We start from the raw sequence: 25083 nt of genomic DNA, 5'->3' as shown, positions 1-25083 counted from the left end.
TTAAAATGTGGTGCAGTAAAAGCAGGATTTTGAGAGATTCAGTGTATAAAAATATTCCTTTTTTAAAAACTGTCTTTTTTTCCCTGGGGACTTTAAGTGGATTTCGCCGTATAAAAAGAAGCATCATTATAAATGAGGAAACAAAAAAACAAACAAACCAGAAAAGATATATGGTACTGTATGTTTTACACATTCAGCGCTAGAGAAAACTGAGTTGTTTCCACAAGCTGTTCAGTTATTCGTGCAGTCTAAAAAAATATTTAAGGCTAAAAATGGTAGTTTCTGCAAATTAGGGACTGAACAAGATTCATGAAGTCTGACATTCTCTAGGATATTATTTTTCTGTAGATAAGTGCATTATGAAATACAAAAGCACAAACATTTCATGTTATGTAAATCTAATGGCAAGCAGTCCTTTATGGCCCTGACACAAGTACCAGTTTCAAGAAACTCAATTTTGTCTGTATAAAACTCTTCCTTCATGTTCTTCTTTTCCTTTAGGTTAATGAAAATGTCCACAGCTGAAGGAAAAGGTGAAATTCTTCCTCCAACTATTCAGAAAATAATGAAGGGATACAACAAGTACCTACGTCCATTTTTTGATAGTAAGTATATAAATTGTTTTGGACAAGTTTACGCCATAACATAGGCGCTGACTTTTGTTTTTGCTGGTGGGTGCTTTTGAGGAGGTGTGTGTGTGTTTGGGGGAGTGGGGCTCTGCCAGTTTTGGGGGGAGGCTATTTTTAGCATATTTATACACCGCTATTTACCTCTCTCCATTCTGAAAATGGACCATTTATTCCTAACCTTAGGGCTAGTCTACACTGGCAACATTAAAGTGCTGCCACAGCAGTGCTTTAACATGGCTTGTGTAGTTGCAGCAGTTGTGTAGTTGAGTTCTCTCCCAGTGCTCTAAAAAACCCACCTCCATGAGGGGCGTAGCTACCAGTGCTGGGAGTGTGGCTCCCAGCCCTGGGGCACTGTCTACACTGGTGCTTTACAGCGCTGAAACTTGCTGAGCTCAGGGGCGTGTTTTTTCACACCCTTGAGCGAGAAAGTTGCACTGCTGTAAAGTGCCAGTGTAGACAAGCCCTGAGTTTCCTATCTTTTAACTGGAGTGCCTGGTAATGCTTTCAGGATCCTGACAGGATCCTTAATTTAATTTAATTTAATGACAAGCCTTTTGTTATCTTAATCACTCTGCCTCTGTTTATAAACAAAAAGAAAAGGAGTACTTGTGGCACCTTAGAGACTAACCAATTTATTTGAGCATGAGCTTTCGTGAGCTACAGCTCACTTCATCGGATGCATACCGTGGAAACTGCAGCAGACTTTATATACACACAGAGAATATGAAACAATACCTCCTCCCACCCCACTGTCCTGCTGGTAATAGCTTATCTAAAGTGATCATCAAGTTGGGCCATTTCCAGCACAAATCCAGGTTTTCTCGCCCTCCACCCCCCCCACACAAATTCACTCTCCTGCTGGTGATAGCCCATCCAAAGTGACAACTCTCCACACAATGTGCATGACAATCAAGTTGGGCCATTTCCTGCACAAATCCAGGTTCTCTCACCCCCCCACCCCAAACTCCCTGTCCCAAAGGCAGAAGCTGTTAGCAGCAAAGAACTGATCACATTCCACACACAAGCTCTGTCTAGGGCGAGGGCGTGCCCTGTGAGCAGACCTCAGGTACAAAACTCAGGGGGGCCAGGAACCACTAAGTCTCGTGGGTGCTGAGCACCCCCTATTTTTTTTCCCTGGGTGCTTGAGCCCCGGAGCACCCACGGAGTTGGCGCATGTGCACGGTAACACAACACAGCATCTGAAAGACGTAGTCCAACTTTGAGAGCAGATCTCCTTATTCTCTGTACCTCTTTTTTTTCCGGATTTGACAGTGGCACATTGATTTGCAGATGTATGCTGCCTATAATATCAGAATGTGACCAATAACGTAATGGCTTTCTTGAACCAAGGTGGGGTTTATGAAGACCAAACAATGATAAACAAGCCTTCCAATATTTCATTTATTTATATTAGACACCCACAGGTATTGGGTCATACTTTGACCATCAGTTAAAGTAATTATTTAAGCTGTGTATTTACATAAAACAATATAATATAATCTATGACTACTAGAATGTAGCATTAGACATGAGAAGAGCTTTACATCTCATTTTAATGATTCTCAAGCTGCTTATACAAAAGTGGAGACAAATATTGTTACTACTATTAATTGATAGCTCTTATCACCCAGGAAGTTAGATGCTTTAAATATGGAAATTGAAACATAAAAGTAAGGTCACAACAAACCAAATATTAAATAAGTGAATCTTGCATTTGTGTCCTAATGGTCACTGAACTTGATCTCTGACAGAGTTCTAAGGGAAGTTCATTCCAAAGCCCCCGCACCCTCACCAGACAAGAAGACCCAGATTCTCCCTTGCAATCAGGGCTGAATTTTGCTGTGCTGCAGGTACAAAACAGCTTGAAAGCCAGCTACCTGAGAATCCCCATAGTCGGCTTCATTTGCATATTTCTAAAGGTTTCCAGTTGGTGAAGTTAAATATTAACCTTTTAAAATAAATTAAAAATAAATGCAATCATAAGTCAGTGCTAGTAGAAACATGTAACCAACATCAATTTTTGTTCTTAAATTGATAGAGTAACAGAAGAAAAGAGATTAGTATTAAAATGTAACCTTCTCTTGGGATTAGTGAGCTATGACTTTTTTACTCTTACTTTGGCCTAAGTGTAAATATATTTATTTCCTCATACACTCAGGTAAGATATACAGACAATAAAAAGTGATGAGGTTTCTTAGCATTGTGAAACCAACAGTAGCTTCTATAGACCTCCAGGATTACTGCCAACAGAAATGTTACTGCATCTATCAATATTCTCAACAGAAATCTCACTTCTGCCTCTGAACTTGGCACTGAGATTTATGGGGTCCTAGCTATAAACACACTTAGCAGCAACAACTATATATTAAACTTTTTTTTTTTAAAGCTCTGGTACATTGACTTGCATGGGATAGCTACAAATCTGAAGGCTTAATAATGGATCAGTTCTTTGCGTGGATCAGCATGTATAAAATCTGTCTTCCTTGAATAACGTGCAAACTCTGAAACTGAAGTTCTTAAGTTTTAAAACATATGCAGGTCATGTATGGCATTGTAAAATAAATGAACAGAAGGGAAAGGAGGCACTAATTCTAAAGTCAGGCGTTCAGAAGCTTCCATTCTCTCTGACAAAATTATTTCCTTTTATGTAATCACTTAAAGTCATTGGCTAAAGAGGTTCTTAGATCATGCAATTATCTCCTAATGTCTGAACACATGTGGTGAGACTATTCGTCAGTTTACCAGCCAGAGCGTGTCAGACCACGTAATTTTTAGAGCAATTTTATAAAATATGAATAAGCCATTACTATATTGTATTTAAAAGTGCATAAAATACCTACATCTGTTTCTCTCTTTTATTCTAAAAGAGCCCCAAATGCTGACACCGCTGCTTTAAATGGTCATTTATGTAGCATGTTGGGGGAGACAGTCTTTTGCTAGCAAATAACAGACAACGTTAGTAAATGTGGAGTGCTAAGTACATTCCATCTAATTTAGGATAATACACAATGAGATAGGCTAATAGTGGTTACCATTAGGACTTCCGTTTTTAGGCATAATAATTGCTGGGGCCACTACATGTATATGTGGCTGGATCAGAGGAAAATGACTTTAGTTCTAGTCCGCTACTAGTACACATTTGTTAATGTGCTTTGGTTGAGTGAGACTCAGCACAGAGACAGACACAGAGCAATAGCAAAGCACTTCTGTTGAGGTCCAATACTAAAGCACCTCAGCAAAATCACTTTAGTTGAGATCTAACACATGAGCACATTTTAGCAATGGCTCTCAGCTACTGGAGTTTGGCCGGAGCTTCTTACCTCTCAGTTGTGTTATAGTAAGTCTGCTGAAGAGGTGAGGTGAGATCAAAGGAAATGCATTTTACAGGTGGCAATTTTTACAACAGGATTAATCATGATGGGAGAGAGAAGAAATTTAACAGGGAGTAACGTAGGTGACTGGCATTAGTGTTTTGGCACCATTTTTGTGAGAATAACATATGGGCAGCAGTGGCACCAAATGATGATTTTTAGTAAGGAAGTTATTGAAGCAGCATGGCTCTCTAATGTAGACACAGCCTACACTGACAAAGGCATTTTTTCTGTATATGTAGGAACACCACTTCCCTGAATAACATTAGCTACATCAACAGAAGCCCCCTTCTATTGATATAGGTGCATCTACACTGAGGGTTTTCCCGGCATAGCTTAGTGGGTTTTGTTGTTGTTGTTTTTCCCCACACTCCCGACCAATGTACTTATGCTGACTTACCTTTTAAGTTTCAGAGGAACAGCCGTGTTAGTCTGTATTCGCAAAAAGAAAAGGAGTACTTGTGGCACCTTAGAGACTAACCAATTTATTTGAGCATGAGCTTTCGTGAGCTACAGCTCACTTCATCAGATGTATACCGTGGAAACTGCAGCAGACTTTATATACACACAGAGAATATGAAACAATACCTCCTCCCACCCCACTGTCCTGCTGGTAATAGCTTATCTAAAGTGATCAACAGGTGGGCCATTTCCAGCACAAATCCAGGTTTTCTCACCCTCCACCCCCCCACACAAATTCACTCTCCTGCTGGTGCTAGCCCATCCAAAGTGACAACTCTTTACATAATCAAGTCGGGCTATTTCCTGCATAGATCCAGGTTTTCTCACATCCCCCCCACCCCCATACACACACCTTTTAAGTGTAGACCAAGCCTAAAGTATAACAGACTTTACTCAGAGCTGCAACAATGTCCACAACCCCTAAATGCAGGGTTAAGCCACTGGATCAGTGAAGTCACATAAACCTCTTCTCGGGTCTTGTTATTATGGGTACCTCAACTATTTTTTCTCGTTTAGTTGTTTAATAATTGTATACAGAAAATGACAAAGCGTTGACCAAATGCAAATGGATTTTTTGCTGTAAATGGGTGTAGCTTCACTGAAGTCAATGAAGCTATGCTGATTTATACCACCTGAGGATCTGGTCCTAAGTGCAACATATAGACCCACATGCATATGCACATAAGCATATATGTACACTGGCATGAGTCCAAAGTATGCCTGTACAATCCCTGAAATGCATGCAAGTATTTGTACATATGTATGTTGGATACGCATAAAAGTGTGCTTGCGAATTTGGAAATCTGGGCCATAATGCTGCTTACATTACTCAGGAGACTCTGCAGATTGTATAATTCATTTTATCAAGGAGTTCATAGATTTAATGAAATCATCTCTTGTTTTCATTAATTTTCTTATACAAACTGACATTGGAATGCAACACATAGTGTGCATATTCTTGTTTGTATCTGCTCTCCGTTTGATTTGCTATTAATTATACACTCAGTAAAGATGTTTACAGAAAAAATATGCTCCCAAAAGGGAATTAGTTTGTCATATGACTAGATAATCTTGTTTAGATGAGCTGACTGCTGGCATCAACAATGTTTAGAGTTTAGTATTAACTAGGTATAAAGGGATCTAGTAATATGATTTAATCTGGTGAAAAATGGGACAGATTTTATCCTGAATTTTGAAACCCAATAGTTCAGAGATGTTCATATTTGAGGTTTTACTTCAGGCAGGACATGAAATTTCTTGGAGTGATACTAGTGTGCAAGGATTACACTATCAAATAAAATTGACACTAAATTCTCTTTAATATTTAGCAAATGGATTTCTAACTCCTAAAAGAGAACATCGTTTATTAACAGATTGGCATCAGACAGATACTGTGGATTCCCCATTGCTGTTGCCAAGAGGGAGAGACAAGTATCATTATAATTAATTAATGATACATTTTAAGGAGGCATAATTTCTTGTTTCAGCAAAGCCTCCATCTTTCCAGTTCCTTTACATGTTTCATTTATTCTGAGGTAGACAGATGACTGGAAATTATTTTCAATTAAAAAAAAAACCAAGCTAGAATCACCATTGAAGAGACTATGAAGATATTTATTCTTGTGAATAGAGTGAACATTCTTCTCCAGCAATAGAAAAATGGTAATTTATCCCTCTTGTTTAGTGTAGTATCCGTGCAGTTAATAGAGTCTAATCTCTCATAGCTTTTTGCAGATGTAAAATTGATCAAGAGGTTTTAGGTTTGTCTATATCAGATCTGTTTAAGTACATATCTACTCCTCTCATTTACTAGAGGTTTGTAGAATATTTAACACAACAGGGCACCAACCTTGTTCCTAAAAGGTGCTACTGTAATATCATTAATTTTTTTTATTATTAACAATAACGATAATGTTCACATTTCCTAACAATCCTATGGCAATGTCTTTCTTTTGCATCAGTTCATCCGTCAAGTCAGAATGAATTCAAAGGATGGAAGTGGAGTGATAATATTACTGAAAAATCAAATTCCCTAATGTAGAGTGACTCCTGAATGTATCTTACTTTTCATGTTTAATGACTGTGAACTCTCCTCTCCTTCCCCCCACTCCCTTCTGAGTTAATTTATGTATGTTTGTCTAGTTGGTTTAGACTGTAAACTTGTCAGGGCAGGGACCCTATCTCTTAATTTGTTGAATTTGCTTTGTAAACCACCATGTACATTGATTGCCTGGTATACAAACAAAGGTATACATAAATACAATATTTTTTCTTGGAGATTAGCCAATCAATTAGTTCACCTTTTCCCCAACAGGTGGCATTAGCATGTATTCAAATGACTGATCAAGACTTTTAAGTAGGCTAGCTAACAGATGGCACTATGATGCAATCAAAAAGGTAGGCTGCCACCTACATCAGGTCATTCTTGCTGGACTGTCTGGTGGTAAACTGACTTCTTGACAACCCTTGAATTTATGCTCACAACATCCCTGTGAGGTATTGAAGTATTATCTCCATTTTTACAGATGTGGAATTGAGGAACAGAGTGACTTGCCTGAGGTCCAACAGGATGTCTATGACAGAGCAGGGAATTTAACTAGGGTCTCCCAAGTTCTAGGCTTGTGCCCTAACAAGAAAATTATCCTTCCCCAAGTACATAATGGCTACCTCCAGATGAAAAAGAAAAAACCCATGTTTAACGGCACTCTCAACCTTAAAACCGTATTTTTTGTGAAAATATCATTTTCTTTAGCTTTGTAACTAACTAGTAGACACTTTACTAAAGTCTTTGTCAGCTGGTAAACATGCTCCAACATAGTGACTTTGGGTAAAATTTTCATTAACTTTCAATGAGACACACTCCTAATAGGGGGATTTCCAAAAGCACCTACCTCCTATTAAAAGTCAATAGGAGTTAGGCATCTAATCTGCTTAGGCACTTTTGAAAGTCCTGTGCTAAGTGCTTTTGAAAATGGGCCTTAGGCTCCCAAATCACATTGGGGCTTTTGAAAGTTTTAACCTTCATACCTGTCTGCATGATTTTTCTTGTAGTTCTTAAAGGAACTGGACACCAAAAAGTCAAATTAGTATGTTTCCCAGACCTTAAGAAAAGCTCTGTGTAAGCTCAAACACTTGCCTTTCTCACCAACAGAAGTCGGTCCAATAAAATATATTACTTCACCCACATTGTCTTTCTGATAGCCTGGGACCAACATGGTTACAACAACACTTTAAATTACCACTGTCTTGTGTGAATCTGAATATTTTTTTTCTAATTATTAGGGCTGTCAAGCGATTAAAAATTAATTGTGATTAATCCCATGATTAAAAAAATTAATGACAAACTTACAAATGTAGAATTATGTACAAAAAATAGCTGCATTCAAAAATAAAGCAATATAAAACTTTAGAGCCTAGAAAGTCCATTCAGGCCTACTTCTCATACAGCCAATCACTCAGATAAACAAGTTTGTTTACATTTGCAGGAGATAATGCTTCCCATTTCTTGTTTACAATGTCATCTGAAAGTGAAAACTGGTGTTCGTATGGCACTGATATAGCTGGCATCACAATATATTTACATGCCAGATATGCTAAAGATTCATATGTCCCTTCATGCTTCAACCACCATTCCAGAGGTGCTGATAATGATGTTAATATCCATACTGATAGTGATCCAAAGCATTGCAGACTGATGCATGTTCATTTTCATCATCTGAGTCAGATGCCACCAGCAGAAGTTTGATTTTCTTTTTTGGTGGTTCGGGTTTTGTAGTTTCCGCATCAGAGTGTTGCGTTTTTAAGATTTCTGAACGCATGCTCCACATTTCGTCCCTCTCAGATTTTGGAAGGCACATCAGATTCTTAAACCTTGGGTCGAGTGCTGTAGCTATCTTTACCAGCATTGGTACCTTCTTTGCATTTTGTCAAATCTGCAGTGAAAGTTTTCTTAAAATGACCATGTGCTGGGTCATCATCTGGGTCTGCTATAACATGAAATATATGGCAGAATGTGGATAAAACATCAGGAAACACAATTGTCCCCCAGGAGTTCAGTCATAAATTTAATTAATACATTTTTTTTAACAAGTGTTGTCAGCATGGAAGCATGTCCTCTGGAATGGTGGCCGAAGCATGAAGAGGCATATGATTGTTTGGCATATCTGGTATGTAAATACCTTGCAATGCCAGTTACAAAAGTGCCATGCAAATGCCTCTTCTCACTTTTAAGTGACATTGTAAATAAGAAGCAGACAATGGCTGAACAAGACTGAGTGGCTGAGTGAACTTGTAGGCTCTAGAGCAGAGGTGGGCAAACTGTGGCCCACGGGACCATCCTGCCCGGCCCTTGAGCTCCTGGCTGGGGAGGCTAGCCCCCGGCCCCTCCCCTGCTGTCCCCGCTCCCCCACAGCCTCAGCTCACCATGCCACCAGCGCTCTAGGTGGTGGGGGTGTGAGCTCCTGCTGGGCAGCGTGGCGGCGTGGCTGGCTCTGGCCAGGCAGCGCGGCTGCCAGTCCTGGTGCTAAGAGCAGCTTGGTAAGGGGGCGGGGAGTGGAGGGGTTGGATAAGGGGCAGAGGGTCCCAGGGGGCAGACAGGGGAACAGGGGGTGGTTGGATAGGTGTGGGAGTCCCGGGAGGCCTGTCAGGGGGCAGGGGTGTGGATAGGAGTCGGGGCAGTCAGGAGACAGGGAGCAAGGGGGGTTGGATAGGGGGTGGGTTCCCAGTGGGGCAGTTAGGGGCGGGGGGTCCTGGGAGGAGGAGGTCAGGGGACAAGGAGCAATGGGGGTTGGATGGGTCGGGTGTTCTGAGGGGGGCAGTCAGGAGGCAGGAAGTAGGTGGGGACGGATAAGGGGCAGGGGCCAGGCAGTTTGGGGAGGCAAAGCCTTCCCTACCCAGCCCTCCATACAGTTTTGGAACCCCGATGTGGCCCTCAGGCCAAAAAGTTTGCCCACCCCTGCTCTAAAGTTTTATATTGTTTTGTTTTTGAATGCAGTTATGTAACAAAAAAGTCTACATTTGTAAATTGCACTTTCACGATAAAGAGATTGCACTACAGTAGTTCTATGAGGGGAATTGAAAAATACTATTTCTTTTATCATTTTTACAGTGCAAATATTTGTAATAAAAATAATAATATAAAGTGAGCAGTGTATGCCTTGTATTTTGAGCAGTGTATGCCTTGTATTTTGTGTTGTAATAGAAATAAATATTTGAAAATGTAGAAAAACATCCAAAAATATTTAATACATTTCATTTGGTATTCTATTGTTTAATGGTGCAATTAAAACTTCAATTAATCATGATTAATTTTTTAATTGTAATTAATTTTTTGAGTTAATCGTGTGAATTAACTGCAATTAATTGACAGCCCTACTAATTATGCTAATTTGTTTGAGTAATGCAGTGTTTTTTTAAAAATAATTGTATGTTTCCTATTTAACATGCAGTAAATTCACACTCTTACACCCCTCTTCTCCTCTAGTCACCAGTATTCCAGACAGATATTAGCCCCAAACCGCATGCCCACTCTCCAATTCAACTTGATACAGGCCTGTGTGTCCCCCAAACTCTCAAATTCGGGGTAAAAGTTGGGACTCCCACATCTCTGTGTTGAAGTTAGCCACAGTCTAAACTAGGATGACTATTTTATCCCCTCTTCCTACAAAGATGTGTTCTTAAAAATATTTGTAGGCTGGAATAGTCTCACTCTCAAAGTTTTTTTATAAATCTATTCTAAGTGAGGGGAGTTTCAAAACTTTCTGTTTAGTTTATCATCGTCTGATTTCCTCTTTTCACTTCCTCTTGTCTGTCCTCTTTCCAAAGAAAATCCAAATATGCAACTTATTTACATTATTATAAAGTAGATATAAACTTAAGGCATCCGCTCCCTCAGAATTGTTTCTCTCTCTTCATTTGTCGCCACAATCCAATTAGTGTTCTTGGGCTAGAGAGCAACACTATCTACATGTAGATGTCAATAACATGTAATGTTCCTCAATTAGAAACTCTTTAGAGAGAATTCTATTGTGCATTAAATGTTCTAAGTTCTCTAGTATACACAATCCTGAAGCTTTCAAAGTGCTTATTCGCTCTGCCTTTGGCTAGTAAAAGTTTTATACATGAGCAATAACTATTGTTTCCGTGTGGACAGTTATTTTTATTGCATAATTCTCATCCTCTGTTCAAAGTACGAATGGCTAATCACAGTAATAATCAGTTTACATTTATATTTCTGGATCTTGCATTTTTATGCAAAAAATGACAAATCAAATGCAGCAAAGGTTAATGACTGTTACTGACAAATCTGGCTTTATTAGTGTAGCGTGCCTGGGGTTGGACCAGAGAAAGGAAGCATGGAGTGCTAAGAGACAAGCAGAGATTCCTTGAGCCATCCTGCCTGCTCAGTGCAACAATGTACTCTGCAGTGCTCCTTGCTGCTCTACAAGGATCAGTGTGCATTTCCCCATAATGCAGTGACAATAGCAGGAAGAGGCTAGGGGGCCCAGAGGCCTGCTCCTTTATGTCCATAGAACACGGAGTACACCATTAGCCAAGAACACCCCTCCACCCCCACTCCTAGCTTTCAAGAGAGCACCAGGTTCATATTCTGTGCTGGTTATGTACATATACCTTAGAAGCAGGGGGAATAGGGAGAAGCACCAAGTGCCCTCATCTTTTTTTTTTGTCAACAAGCAAACCTATGCAAAGCAGGGCAGAATTTTGCCCTAAAAATTAGATGAGGTTAAAATGTCTGTCCCGTCTGCAAATATAGAATTACATCAGGGTAAATGCAATCCCACCAAACAAGATGCCTGTATTGCTGAAGCATAGTGTGTGCACTATATCATCATAACAACATCATGGTTGGATGTATCAGCTGAAACAATGGCCATAATTAGAGCTTTTACAAAATTGCCTTGAGGGATACATTTTTAACACAGTTGTTGAAAGTTAGATTCAAAAATAACAATGCATGTTAACTAGATTTTTGCGCAAATCACCACAGTAAGACACTCACTCTCTTTGGCATTTCTTTGCTATATTTACCACATTTTATCCAGAGGCTATGAATAGACTCCCAGCAATAGCTATTGCAGTAATAAAGAACAGAATATATGACTTTACTGACGTAAATTATTTTGAGCTGTGGTTGTACATATATTTGCTAATGCTGCTTGCAAAGCACCTAAGAATTTGCCATATCAGATCAGTCCAGCATCCCATTTAATCCAATGTCCTGTCTCAGATAGTGCTAGTAGAAGATGCTTCAGAAGAAAGTTAGAGGAACTCTTTAGTGGATAATTATGGAATAACTTCCTTGTAGACATTTTGTATAACTTCTGTCAGTTATTTTCTAAGGACTGATGACTTATAGCCTCCCTCCCCAAACACAAAACATTCTATATGTAACTGTGAATATTCTCATCAATATAAATATCCATTTCTTATTTTATTCCTACAAAGCTCTTAATCTCAATGATACCTCGTGGCAATGAGTCCCACACATAAATTATATTTTCTACAAAAATATCTGCTTATATCAGTTGGAAATTTGCTGTCAATATAATTGAATAATTCCTATGTATCCTTTCTCATAATGCAAAAACAAGGAATGCATAATTTATCCTCTTTATACCATTCATTATTTTGTATAATTCTAACATGTCCCCTCTTATTCATCCTGTTTCTAAATGAAACAGTATTATTCTTTTCAATCTTTCTTTATAAGGAAATATTTCCATGCCTCTGTTCACTTTCACTCTTCCCACCCTGAACCCCCTTATTTCTGCTCTACCTTTTTTGAGAAAGACTGACCAGAATTTAACACAGCATTCCAGCTGAAGTTACAGGATTGATTTATATGATAGTATCATATTATTTCCAGTATTAACATCTATCCCATTCCTTATTCACCATAGCAATTTGGTTGCTGTTGTTGTGTTAGAATACCATTACACATTGAATAGGAATTCCTTCCAGTGGGCATCACTTTGTGTTTGTCAACACTGAATTTAATCTGCCATCATTCTGCCCATTCACTCATTTTTGTTAAATCAATTGAAACGTCTGATGTTTTGAGTCTTAACTAATCTGAATAATTGTGTGTCATCTGCAAATTTACTGTTCCACTTTTTAACCCTTTCCCAGATCATTACTAAATATAATAAACACTGGTCCTAATATGGAACCTTGACACATGCCACAGTTAACCTTTTACCGCATTGAAAATGGACAATTTATGTGTATTCTTTTTTCCCGTTTTTTTCCTTGTTTACAATTCATAATAGTTCTTTCCATATCACCTCACAAGTACTTAGTTTCTTTGATAGCTTCTTGTGGGGGGACTTCGTCAAAATCTTTTTGAAAATCCAAATTATGTCAACCCATTCATCTTAGTCGACTCTTTTGTTGACATTCTCAGAGAACTTTAATAATTTAGAGTCACAGTTCTCTTCTACAGAAGCTGTGCTGGTTTGTCCCAATCATGTTATTCACCTAGCTGTTTTATAATTCTGTTTTTAATTTGTTTAGCCAATTCACCTGGTACTAGAGTAAATCTTACTGGTCTGTAATTTCCAGGATCATCCTAGCACCTTTTTAAAAACAGGTTCAACATTTTCTGCCATCTTGAACAACAGCCAATTTTAACTAGCAATGGCATATTTTTACAGGAGGCTCAGCCCTTTCATTCTTAAGTTCCTTCACAACTCTTGGATGTGTGCCATCCTGTCATAGTAACTTGGGTTTTTTTGGTTTTTTTGAATTTATCAGTTTGTTCCATTACTCTTTTTTTTTATGTCTCAGACTCTGTTAGTACCTCATCTTTATCACCAGAAAACAGTAGGTCCATGGTAAGTATCCTACTAATATCCTCTATGGTATACACTGAGGCAAGCAAATCAATTAGCTTTTTCTGCAATATCCATACCGCCTTAATGGCTTCCTTTACATCCTGGTAGGCAACAGACCTACAGATTCTCTTGCAGGTTTCCCACTTCTGATATATTTAAAGAATTACTTGTTTATTTTATATCTTAGGGCTATTACTCTTCAAAATTCCTCTTCACGCACCCAATTTTCATTTTATATTTTACCGGAATAGTTGATATTCTTTCAGTTTGCCTCCTTAGTCTTCACTTGCCATGATGATGTGAACTTATGGCATCTGCAAACACAGACAGTGCAAGATAGCTTATGCTATTCTGGATGTGTTAGTATACATTTGTCCAGAGGGTATCAAAGGGATTGTGTTTGCACTGTTTCGGCTAACTCTATGATCATTAACAAATTTATGTTCTTGCACAATATGGTACAAGATTGAAACTAGGGATGGGAAAACATAATTATGTCATTAAATAAGAATAAATTATATTTTTAAAAAGTATCCTTCATGATTGTGTTATATATAAAAATAATAAATTATTAAAACAAAACATTACTTTGGGGGATTGGAGGTTTTTAAGAACTGGTTCGATAAACATGTGCCAGGGATGGTCTCAATATACTTACTCCTGCCTCAGCAAGGGGAATGGGCTAAATTAACTCTTGAGGCCCCTTCCAACCGTACATTTCTATGATATTATAAGCCTTTCAGGATAGAAGGAGTGCTTTGTATCATAAGGGTTTGATGTACAAAATAGCTGTTAAAAGATAGGTCTTTATTTCCTGTCCTTCACCATTGAAGAGGAAGTGGTCTGTGCTGTAGACTACAAGGTTGTGGATTCAGACCCAGCTATTAACCCATGTAGGGATGGATCCTGGAGTAATTCCAGATTGCAAATCATAGCATTTATGAGTGAATTTGGATGTTGTGCTAATATTGTTTTTACTATTGCATTTTTAGTGTTTGTGGTTGGGTTTATGGGCTCAGCCCTTTAAGAACAGAATGTGACTGACAGAGTCTGTTTGTCCTCACTGCAGTTAGCTCAAGTGATGTAAACTTGAATTAACTTCTGTTGAATTAGCTTGACCACACTGTGAAAAGCAATTAAACTGCAGAGTGATTGGATCAGCAGCACAGGGTAGCTGTGTCCTACTGTATTACTAGCTTAAGCATCAGCATTGGTTGAATTTCAGCCCATGCCCCCGGATGTTAACATAGGTGTGGGTTTGTGATGTGGGAGCTGGAACTGAGGTTTACCAAACTTATCATCAAACTTCCATTAGATGGAACATCTAATCCCTGCAGAGGTAAGCAGGATTCAAATGAGTGACCTACAGGTGAAAGGCTTTATAGCTTATTAGCAACACCCTGAGACAGCCAGTCCGAATAAATGCTAATGTTACACATTCGAGAACTACGCTAATTTCAGTAGGCACTGCTGCATCCTGGATGGAAAGGGATTGAATTTCATGAAAGTCCAGGTTTTGAAGAAGCAGCAAAGACAACTCAGTTGCCAGATCCCATAACTAGACTTTGCAGATTCTGGTTTGTATAAATGACCATGCAGGGTTTGTTCAATGTTAATAATGCAATCCATTTTCATGACAATTTACAGGAGAAAAGAATGGGAAATGGTATAAACATGAACTGAACAATTCTTGTGGCAAATTTTACATAGTAAAAACTTACCCTCTTCCTGGCTTATTATGAGCTGAAGATGATGGAAGTTACTGTAGAAACCAGGAAGATAAGACATCAGTGATGTATCTGAGAACTCTTCAATCAAGTAATTTCTTCCAAAATTTGCTTAGATCCTCAAAAATTTAGTTTGAGTAGTGGAACAATGCCTCCACCCCTAAATATAGTGTACAATGTACAGGGAAACATAATGTTACACTGATAGACCAGTGAGCTACTTTAAACTGGAGCATTTGTATTAAATTTTTTGACAGAATCCCAAGCTAACCACCGCTGGAGTGTCTTCCAAGAGCACCAAACTTGGCCATGATCATACTCTATTCAACAGAGCTACATTTCCTCTAACCTCTTCAGCAGAGTTCCAGCTCTTAAAAGTAAAGGATGCTGGAAAATAGAACCCTGCCATTCCATCCAGATCTTACTCCAAGAAAACATTTTACAATTATACTAACATATATATATATATAGTAACTTCAAGTGCTACACAAAAAATGTGATACTCTGTGGGACTGCTTCTGGACCCTATATGTCACTCTGATAGCGTACACGAGATATTAATGCACTGCAAAGAGCTGAAGGAGCAGCATAGGGCCACTGTAAACTAGATACATTTTATCTAAACCTTCCCTTATTGCTAGGTGAAATATGCTCTACGTCTCATAATTACTTTTAAAAAGTTGTGCATATATTCAATGTTGGTTTCCTAGTAGGTGCTCTCTTTTTTAATTATTATGCACACATATAGCCAGGACAACTGTGTACTATGATCTCATGGGAGCCCTTCACAATCCTGAATACTTCAGTTCACAACTGGCCATCCTCTCTCCACACTATGTAAATGTAGACTCCTTTGGGGCATCAGAAGCCTAGCCCTACAAGCATCACTATGAAACAATGACAATACTGTATCTCTTTCTGTCTAACTAATATATTTCTAAGTTGCTTAATCACATTGCTATATAAAGGTTCTTGATGTGCAGGCTCTCGCTAAAGCTGTAGTATTTTTAGGGGAAGAATGGAATGCCCAACTAGCTTTCTACCGTAATTATTCACAACTACACAAATGATTCATTGCTAAAGATCAAAAAGCAATTAGTGATGTCAAGATACAGTGACACCGAACAGACAGTAATCTCTTAAATAGACACTGTATAAGGTAGCTCATATAGCCCATCTGTAGATTAAGCATGTGACAGACCCAGAAGCAACTCCATAGCTGACTGACATCTGAGGAACCAGCTGCTGTAACAGGAAGAATTCTTTCCATGGCTGTGCATCTGGATGTAAAAGGGTGTGATGTACAGTGGGAACAGTACCCTCAGCACCTTATTGCATCATGTATTCCCTACAGCTTTCATTACAATTAAAAAAGCCTAACATTTTATAAAGCTTTGGAAATAAATATCTAAAGAACAAAAGTTGTTATCTAAATGTATTAAATCATGGTATCATTAAATAATTAAAATATTGATATTGAAATTGTACTGTTGGTTTAATTTATTTTCCTTGAAAACAGCTGCCCTGCTAAACATCAAGTTCAATTAAAATGGAAGTTACTATAATTTTGTAGTCTATTGTAAATGATGAAAACTGAATATTTAAATACAATTAATTTAAACAATGTTCTGATCTTCAATTTTTTTCAGATGGTCCTGTCTCAGTAGGAATGAGTATGGATATAGCAAGCATTGATACAATATCAGAAATAAACATGGTATAGTAGCTTTGTAATATTTTTTATCTTATCTAAGTTAATGCCTGTTGTTTTACAGACCCCAGTAGTGTACTTTTCAGATGGCTTTCCTTCTTGTTCAACCGACTCCATGCCTTGGATATTAGGAAATGGAGCCTTATATTTAAAGGACATGCAGTAGTTACCTTATGATAAGATTGTGTCTTCTGTAAGTACAAGTGCAACTCATGTCCCCCATAGATCATCATCAGTTAGGGGTGGGGGTGTTCATGTTGGGCAAGGGGGCTGTGTGGCACGGCATGGGCCCGCCCCTGAGGGGAAGGGGCATGCTGGCAGCACAGGGCCGGGCAGGCCAGTGTGCATCTGGCAACTTCCAGTTTGTAAATAGTGCCCTTGCACTGGGCTGGACAAGTGGGGCCACCCCTGCCATGCCATGCCCCATTGACCCTGGCTGGCCCCTCGCTCTGGGGACTGACCTCCCCTCACCATGCTCCATTGCCTCCATGGGGGCCCACAAATATGTTTGGAAATGTTAATCCGGCCCTGCAAATAGATGTTTGTAGTATTTACATAAATTACCCTGAAGACCATAGATTTACAAAGGCAGCTATGTCAGCAGAGAGTTTGGCCCACAATGTTTGCTATAAGCGTCTGTTCAGTCATAAGGAACTAATTCCATTAGAGACAATACTTATTCATGATGTCAGCCTCACACCAAACGACAAGAATTCTCAAATGCTGGAGAATTTAACAGCAAGCAAGCTACTAAAACTGCCTACTTTAATTCCAATAATTAAGAATTAGAATTGCAGAGTTACAGTCTGTTTTGAGTGACCCATAGCTCTGTTTCCATGCATTTAGGAGAGGAGAAAAAGGACAAAATTTCTGTCAAATTACTTGTGAAAAACAGAAGAATAATGGTTTGTTCATTGTGACATCTTGTGTATCTCCCTTCAGGATTACACAGCTACCATATTTCTTAGACAACGATGGACTGATGAACGACTTTGTTTTGAGGGTAATAAGAGTTTAAGTTTAGATGGTCGTCTTGTAGAAATGCTTTGGATACCAGACACCTTCATAGTAGACTCAAAGAAATCTTTCCTTCATGATATCACTGTTGAAAATCGTCTAATAAGAATATATCCCAATGGAACAGTCCTTTATGCCATACGGTATGTATACTTTATAAGCCATATTTATACATAAATTCTATTTACATTTTAAATAATTCAGATTTAGCATGATTTGCTCTTAATCTGGTCCCAGTTTAGAAATTTTTCTGCTTGTAGACATCTACTATATATATATTTTTGTAGTTCTATATAAATGCAGGTATTGTCTGGCTATACTGAAAGAAGGACAGGAGATATTTGACATGGGTTTAATCAGGCTGCAACTTTATTATTAGATGTCTGGGACTACCTGGCAAATAAAAGTATACAGTGCAGGTAACATGCTTATTCTATGTAATTACCAAAAGGGCTTTTACCAGCTCCCCCTCTTTTTCCATCTAGGTCAGGAGTCACTAGGGAAATGAAATTAATAGGCAGCAGGTTTAAAACAAACAAAAGGAAGTATTTTTTTCACACAACGCACAGTTAATCTGTGGAACTCCTTGCCAGAGGATATTGTGAAGGCCAAGACTATAACAGGGTTCAAAAAAGAACTAGATAAATTTATGGAGGTAGGTCCATCAATGGCTGTTAGCCATTGTTAGCAGCAATGGTGTCCCTAGCCTCTGTTTCTCAGAAGCTGGGAATGGGCAACAAGGGATGGATCGCTTGATGATTACCTGTTCTGTTCATTTCCTCCGGCGCATTGGCCACTGTCTGAAGACAGGATACTGGGCTAGATGGATCTTTGGTCTCACCCAGTATGGCCGTTCTTATGTCCCTCCAGGAAATCCATTGCTGGGACCTGACCATACTCATGGGGGCTTCCACCAGCTCCCCCTCTTTTTCCATCCAGGTCCTTCCAGCAAATCCATTGCCTGGGACCTTACCATCTACCCTCCTGCCCCCCATAGGAGGGTTAAGGTGGGATAGAATGGGGAATTGACTCTCTGCCTTACCAATCATAGGAGTCCCCAACAACCCCCCATTCATTCCTTTAATGAACACCTCTTTTTAAGTCCTTTTTTAGTCACTGTATACCTTCCCTATGGAGTATCTGCACTGGACATCTGCCACAAGGAGGTGCCAGCAATTAATTTGCCTGCTTCCCCCGCAAAGCCAGTCGCATTCCCAGACATGTCTCACTGCTCTCTTTTATATCAGCCAAAACAAATGAGCTCTAAAGCTTTAGAGAGGAATCCCATCCTCCCTGAATAATTTGGTGCCCCACTATGCCCAAATTGCGGAACCTTTTATGATCCTAAGGGATTTGGCCATCCCCCCCGTTAGCATCTGTCGTGCCTTGTCCACCCGGGTGGCATTCCACGGCTCCCAGACAAACCCTGTGTTAATGCATGTCTGACAACACAGATGTGCATCAAGTCCTTTCTTGTTCTGGGCTATAATTGAACCCCTTTACACATTCCCAAATAGTATTTTCCAAGGTGTGCCATATCATGTTGGTGACTGCTGACTGGCCTCTATGGCACACAGCAGTGGCATCAGCTGGTCCAATAACATGCTTCTTCTTCCATGCCAACATAGGTTCACCCCATCACTGGACCCTGGTTGCCAACCAGCCTGCTCCATGTAAAAGGGAGGCTTTGGGCACAGAGATACCCCTTTTAAAACCTGCATTCCCAGGGGATGAGTCAGCAACCACACTGACCCTTTTGCAGCCGTTTTCATCTCTTCCCACATGACCATAAAGCACTGTTCCCTTCATTTGGCCAGTCAGCCAAATATCACTCCCCTCCACAGCATACAGGTGCAGGGCAGTCATTGGTACCCGCCACTTGTAGATATTAATATCAATATAAATTCTTTGACATTGCAGGGGCCTTTGATGCACCTTGGTCCCTCCTGTTCTCTGCCAGTGGTGCACAATAGCTTAGTCTCCTGTGGATTATAGTACTTTGGTCTAATTTCAGTTGATGGAATTAGTGCATGGGTGGCTCGGTGGTGTTGGTGACCTGTGTTATACAGGAGATCAGCCTATATGATCTGATGGTCACTTCTGGCCTCTAACTCTGATTCTATGAAAATAAAAGCCAATGCAATTAACATATTAACTAACTGATTTCTAAGTAGATCAGCTTGCTTAGATGTAGAGACTAAATTCAGCAATTAGACCTTGGGCAACTCCAATCATTGCACATTACAAATGATCACAGGATATAGCCCATTACTATTAGTTGTTGTTATTTTGCTATAGCTACTGACAAAGCTGAGGTTTACATAACAAGTGCGAGATATTTTATTGAACCTAAACTCAATTGTTCCTTGTTTACATAAAGCATCAGTTACCTTCTCCTAGGAATATGTATTGCCCACAAATATTAGTTGAAGAAAGTAGGATAACCCATTTCTAATTATAGTACATACAATATTATGTATAGTTAATAACCATCTGCTTTTGGTTTTTAAAGGATAACTGCAACTGTTGCATGTAGTATGGATTTGACCAAATACCCTATGGACAAGCAGACATGCACCTTGCAACTGGAAAGCTGTAAGAGACTTTTTTACTGCTACTTTTATATAGTTAGGACAATATTTGTGATCTATTTTAAGAGCTGCTAGATAATGTATAACGTTATGAAAGAGGGCTGGGATTTACAAAGAAGACTAGTGAGAATTGGGTGACCAACTGCTACTGAATTTCAGTGGGATTTGGGTACCTCTCAAGTTTAGGATAATTTGAAAGTCCAGCCCCAGAACACTGAAACACTATGGGCTTGTCATCACTATTGGCTAAATCAGCGCCGCTGTGATCAATGCAGTGGCGTCGATTTAGCAGGCCTGGTGAAAATGTGATAAGTTGATGGGAGAGGAAATACTTGTGGATTTTTTTTTCAGTATTTTCCCATTTTTACCACTTCATTTCTGCAGAACAACAGCACATCCCATATTCATTTTGCAAATGATGCTATGGGTAATTTCCATCAAGCAGATGCTGTATAGTTTAATATTATGTTGCCATTTAAGGGCTTTATCCTGCAAGGCTCACTCACACAAGACTCACACTAAAGTCAGTGGAAGTGCTATGGAGGCCACAATCAGAATTACTAGTTAGCAGTGATATTTTTTCTTAAAATAAATAAATAAATAAAAAATAAAAAGAGAGAGAGAGAACATATTGTTAAGTCAAAAACAGAATGATGTAATTACATCATCGACATTGCCTAATGAGTCGTTCAGCAGTTTCTGTACTTCCTTCAGGAACTTAAAATATATTTGACAAGGGGAAAAATAGAGGAGTTCCCTGTCTAATTGAAAACTCAGAGTTTTAGAATGATTCCATCTGTTATTTTAGACAACCCACAAGTATCCCCTAACTAAAGGGAAAACACGGTAATATAATCTAAACTGCTCCCATTGCATTCTTCTTTAGTTTCTCAAAAAATAGCCAAGAACACACATTGGAGAATGAAAAGGATTATTAACAGCCTTTAGCAGTGGCAGTCACTTTTTTGTTAAGAGCACTTTAGCAATTTTTTTTTTTTTTGGTTACAGTTCAGTGGTGTTAGTTTTCCTATTGGATAAGCAATACTGACTTGCAGAAGAATAATATTTTACTTCTCCAGATACTGTTCACTTGTAAATATGGTTGCTGGGTATTATACACATATATAACATTTACAATATAAAGCAAATATTTGAACTAAAATAAAAGGTTAGGAATTTTTTTGGTTAAACTATTATAAATATAAATACTTATATAATCATTATCTTGTAGTGTTATTTGAGTACATTGCTACAGTGGCTTATGTAATGAAACACCCTACCTTCATCTGTAATGTTGCTATTTAATTATAATTATAAGAGCTGATTGAAAAATGGTAACAAAAATATCAACAAGAACTGGGTTTTTTGGTAGAAATCATAAATAATTTCAACCAGTTTTAATAATTCCACCACTAGAAATTTCACTTGTCTCCCAGAAAATCAAGTTTCGATTGACTATAAAATTATTAATTATTATTAATATTACTGCAGCACCTAGAAGCCTGAACCCCAGTTGAGACCTTGTTGTGCTACACACTGTACGGGCACATAGTAAGAGACAGACCTTGCCCCAAAGAGTTTACAGTTTCAATCCTTATCGACACTGCAAGTATCCAATCATATTACTATGTTTCCACACAGGCCGCTATCTCACTTGCAAATAGTTATTCATCTTTTAGACCCACCTTTGAACAGTTATTCCCTTTTTGAATTTGCTCTTCAACTGCTGTTCAGTGAAGGCCCTGCACTTATTCTTGAGAATCAGGGAAAAAACAGACTCTGAGGAGAAAGGAAATCTACGTATGAGATTCTGAAAACCTTTAGGCTTGGAAAAGTTCCTGCAAAGACCTACTCATGTGATTAACTTTATGCATTGTGAGTATCCCATTAACTTTTTTGGGACTACTTACAGCTCATAAAGTAAAGAACATGAGAAGTCTTTGCAGGATTGAGGCATTAGTATGGATGTAAAAGTTAGCTTCTCCCACTCAATGTTATTTAAAGAGACAAGAGGATACCCATTAAAGAAAAATAATGTGGTTTTGTTCCTATCAGTTTCAAAATTTTTGTCAAGACAAACTTCCTTTAACATGTTGTGATATACAAAACTCGTTCCCCTACCCTAAGAATAATGTTAGAGTGGGGAAACAATGTAATATTTCTATGAAAAATTTAATTTTCCTGATAGTCATGAAGGCCCCCCTAAAGTTCTTCATAAATGGTAATGGATAGGATTGGTATTTTGAATATGTTTTGATACCAAAATATGCTCTAAATCAGCGAATTGCTCAAATAGAACTATTTGCCTTTCCAAAAAATGGGGACTATTCAAGAAAATAAAAGCCTCCTTTCTGTAGTGTGCTTGCTCACACCTTTCTCAGGCTTCAAGAATTGTTTTTATCCACTGCCAGTTCATAAAGTTAGATGAAACCTGGAATTATGAACATCTGCATTTTAGCAGGGATTCAAAACTATTTTGGACATCAGTCTGAATGTCACTTTGCAGTGAACTGGAATTGAGTTATTCCACAGGGCAGTAGAATGAGCAATAATGAGAATCAGTGTCTGTCAAATGCAAAAATGATTGATCTATGTAAACAAAAATAGATATTCAAATGCTTGCTCTTAATACCTAGGTGTTCTCAATATGTTCTCAACTGGACCATATATATTAATGTATAAACTGTATAATGTATAAACTCTAATTTAATGTAAAATACCTTTCAAAGGTGTTTTATTGATGTATAAGCCATGTATTGATTAATGTATACACAGCACAATTGCCGCCTGCTATGTGATACTTCTCCCACCTTGGGTGCCAATCATCTATGCCGGTTAAGAGAAGCCTTCCCTAGAGCATGCACAACCGGTATGCCTGTAAAGAAGTCTCAGTTTTATAGCATATGTAATTTATAAACTCTGCATTTCCAAGCTCCAGCAATTTTCCCTCTTCCTGTTGGACTTGATGGGCTTTGCCTTTAGAAGTCTGATACAACTCATCCTTTCATTTATCAGTTTATACCAGCTTTTATTTTTCTACACCACCTATAGTATTTCTTTTGAGATACTCAGACCATGCACTCAGATTCAATTGTCAAATTTTGTCATAAAATTGCATTATTTATAATCCAATTTTACTTTTTTTACAAATGGCAAAGGATCATAGATAAACTTGTTCTGCACAAACTATTTATTATATTTAACAAAAACATTCACTGGTTGGTTTCTCTATAACTACAGGGGGCTATAATATCAATGATGTCCAGTTCTACTGGACCAGAGGAAATGATTCAGTTCGAGGCTTGGAGATACTCCAGTTGGCACAATATACAGTAGAAGATCATTTTACTTCAGTATCTGAAGCAGTCTATGAAACAGGTAGGAACTCCCTTTGAGAACTTTTCTCTTGAAGTTCAGAATATGGGGATGAAAGTAGAACGGTGTGAAGGAACTAAACAATTTGCCTTTCTTTTAGTATTTGCAAAAATGAAAAATCTCATCCAATTTCATTCATGTAAGCTATATGGCTTGTATGATATTCTTTAGGGAATTTGTAGCCTCTTAGAAAATGCACTCGACTGTTCAAACGTTTACAGTTATTGGACTTCTGTGGTAACATCTTGGAAAGTTACATACAATTTGAAGAAGCTGATTTCAGGCAAAGTTCTGCTCATGCAGCTCTTAGCTGAAGCTTATGTTGTATGCTATACAGAATACATGGAGAAGAGAGAGAAGGAGGAAAAGTGTTTAATGTAACAATGAGGTTGTAAAGTGAAACATTCACATGACAGGGAATTCTAAAAGATATGCATCTAAATTTTCAAAAGTAACTAGTGATTTTAAGTGCACAACTTAAGACACCTTAAATAACCTGGCCACTGAAAATCAGATATCTTTCAGGTTTCCTTAATTGGGCAAGCAAAAAATCACTAGTCACTTCTGAAAACATAAACCAATATTTATCCCACAGTGTTAAAGACTTGTACAACTTACAAGAAATGCAGACTTTGCCACGAGGGCTTGTAAGTTAAACCACAGCTTTTTGGTTTTGGCAGTTTCAGTCAAACCTTGATAAGCAGAACCTTGAATAAGCAAAACTGTGAGTTACCTTACCTAAGATATCTAGGGTACTATAAATAATCATATTAGAAGTTCCATAGGACTTCTGCAACTTTGATTCATCATAGAACAAAGTGGTGGAAAATATTTCTTTAGCTGTGAGATTTGACTTTCTGACTGTATAAGTTATGGTGGCTGTTCTGGAGATGCTAAAGGATCTTTCAAAGGGAAGAAGAGCTATCAGACATGCTTTATCCTCCTCGAGTTATTCACTGACTCTTCTTTGTTCCTGTTTTATGGTACATATTAAATACTATTTGTCTTATGCACAACCTACCATGCCAACCATAAGGATTTTCTTTATGTAAGGACTCCTAATGCACCCATTTACATTGTAATTCGGGTCTCTGGAGCATGCTTTCCTGACCCTCAGTTTCACACAGATTGCAACTTCTTTCCTCTACTGCATTGTTGGGATTTTATTATTGAATAACACAGCATAGAAGGAAACACTATGATCTAACCTGAAATATTAACTCAGGTTAAAGCATCAAAATCCTCTAAATGGATATAAAAATACAGATGAAACACAGAATAGCAGGCTTCATTATCACAAAGAGTCTTGCTACTTATATAACTGGCATCTGTTTCCCTTCCTCCCTTC

The 25083-nt window shown here is 38.4% G+C and overlaps 1 protein-coding gene across 1 annotated transcript in view; it reads left to right on the top strand.

The window, feature by feature from the left end:
* The window catches only part of LOC125639875 (gamma-aminobutyric acid receptor subunit pi-like), a 52333-nt gene that overhangs the window by 9709 nt on the left and 17541 nt on the right, over positions 1-25083 (top strand). Inside the window, exons 2-6 of the mRNA XM_048857648.2 lie at positions 502-605; positions 16691-16758; positions 17695-17912; positions 20282-20364; positions 23601-23738. Of these exons, the coding sequence (XP_048713605.1) occupies positions 502-605; positions 16691-16758; positions 17695-17912; positions 20282-20364; positions 23601-23738 (611 nt within the window). The remainder of the gene's footprint in view (positions 1-501; positions 606-16690; positions 16759-17694; positions 17913-20281; positions 20365-23600; positions 23739-25083) is intronic.

Source organism: Caretta caretta, chromosome 7 (genome assembly GCF_965140235.1).
Source record: "Caretta caretta isolate rCarCar2 chromosome 7, rCarCar1.hap1, whole genome shotgun sequence".
NCBI lineage: Eukaryota > Metazoa > Chordata > Testudines > Cheloniidae > Caretta > Caretta caretta.
This window is presented reverse-complemented; position numbering and strand designations above follow the sequence as displayed.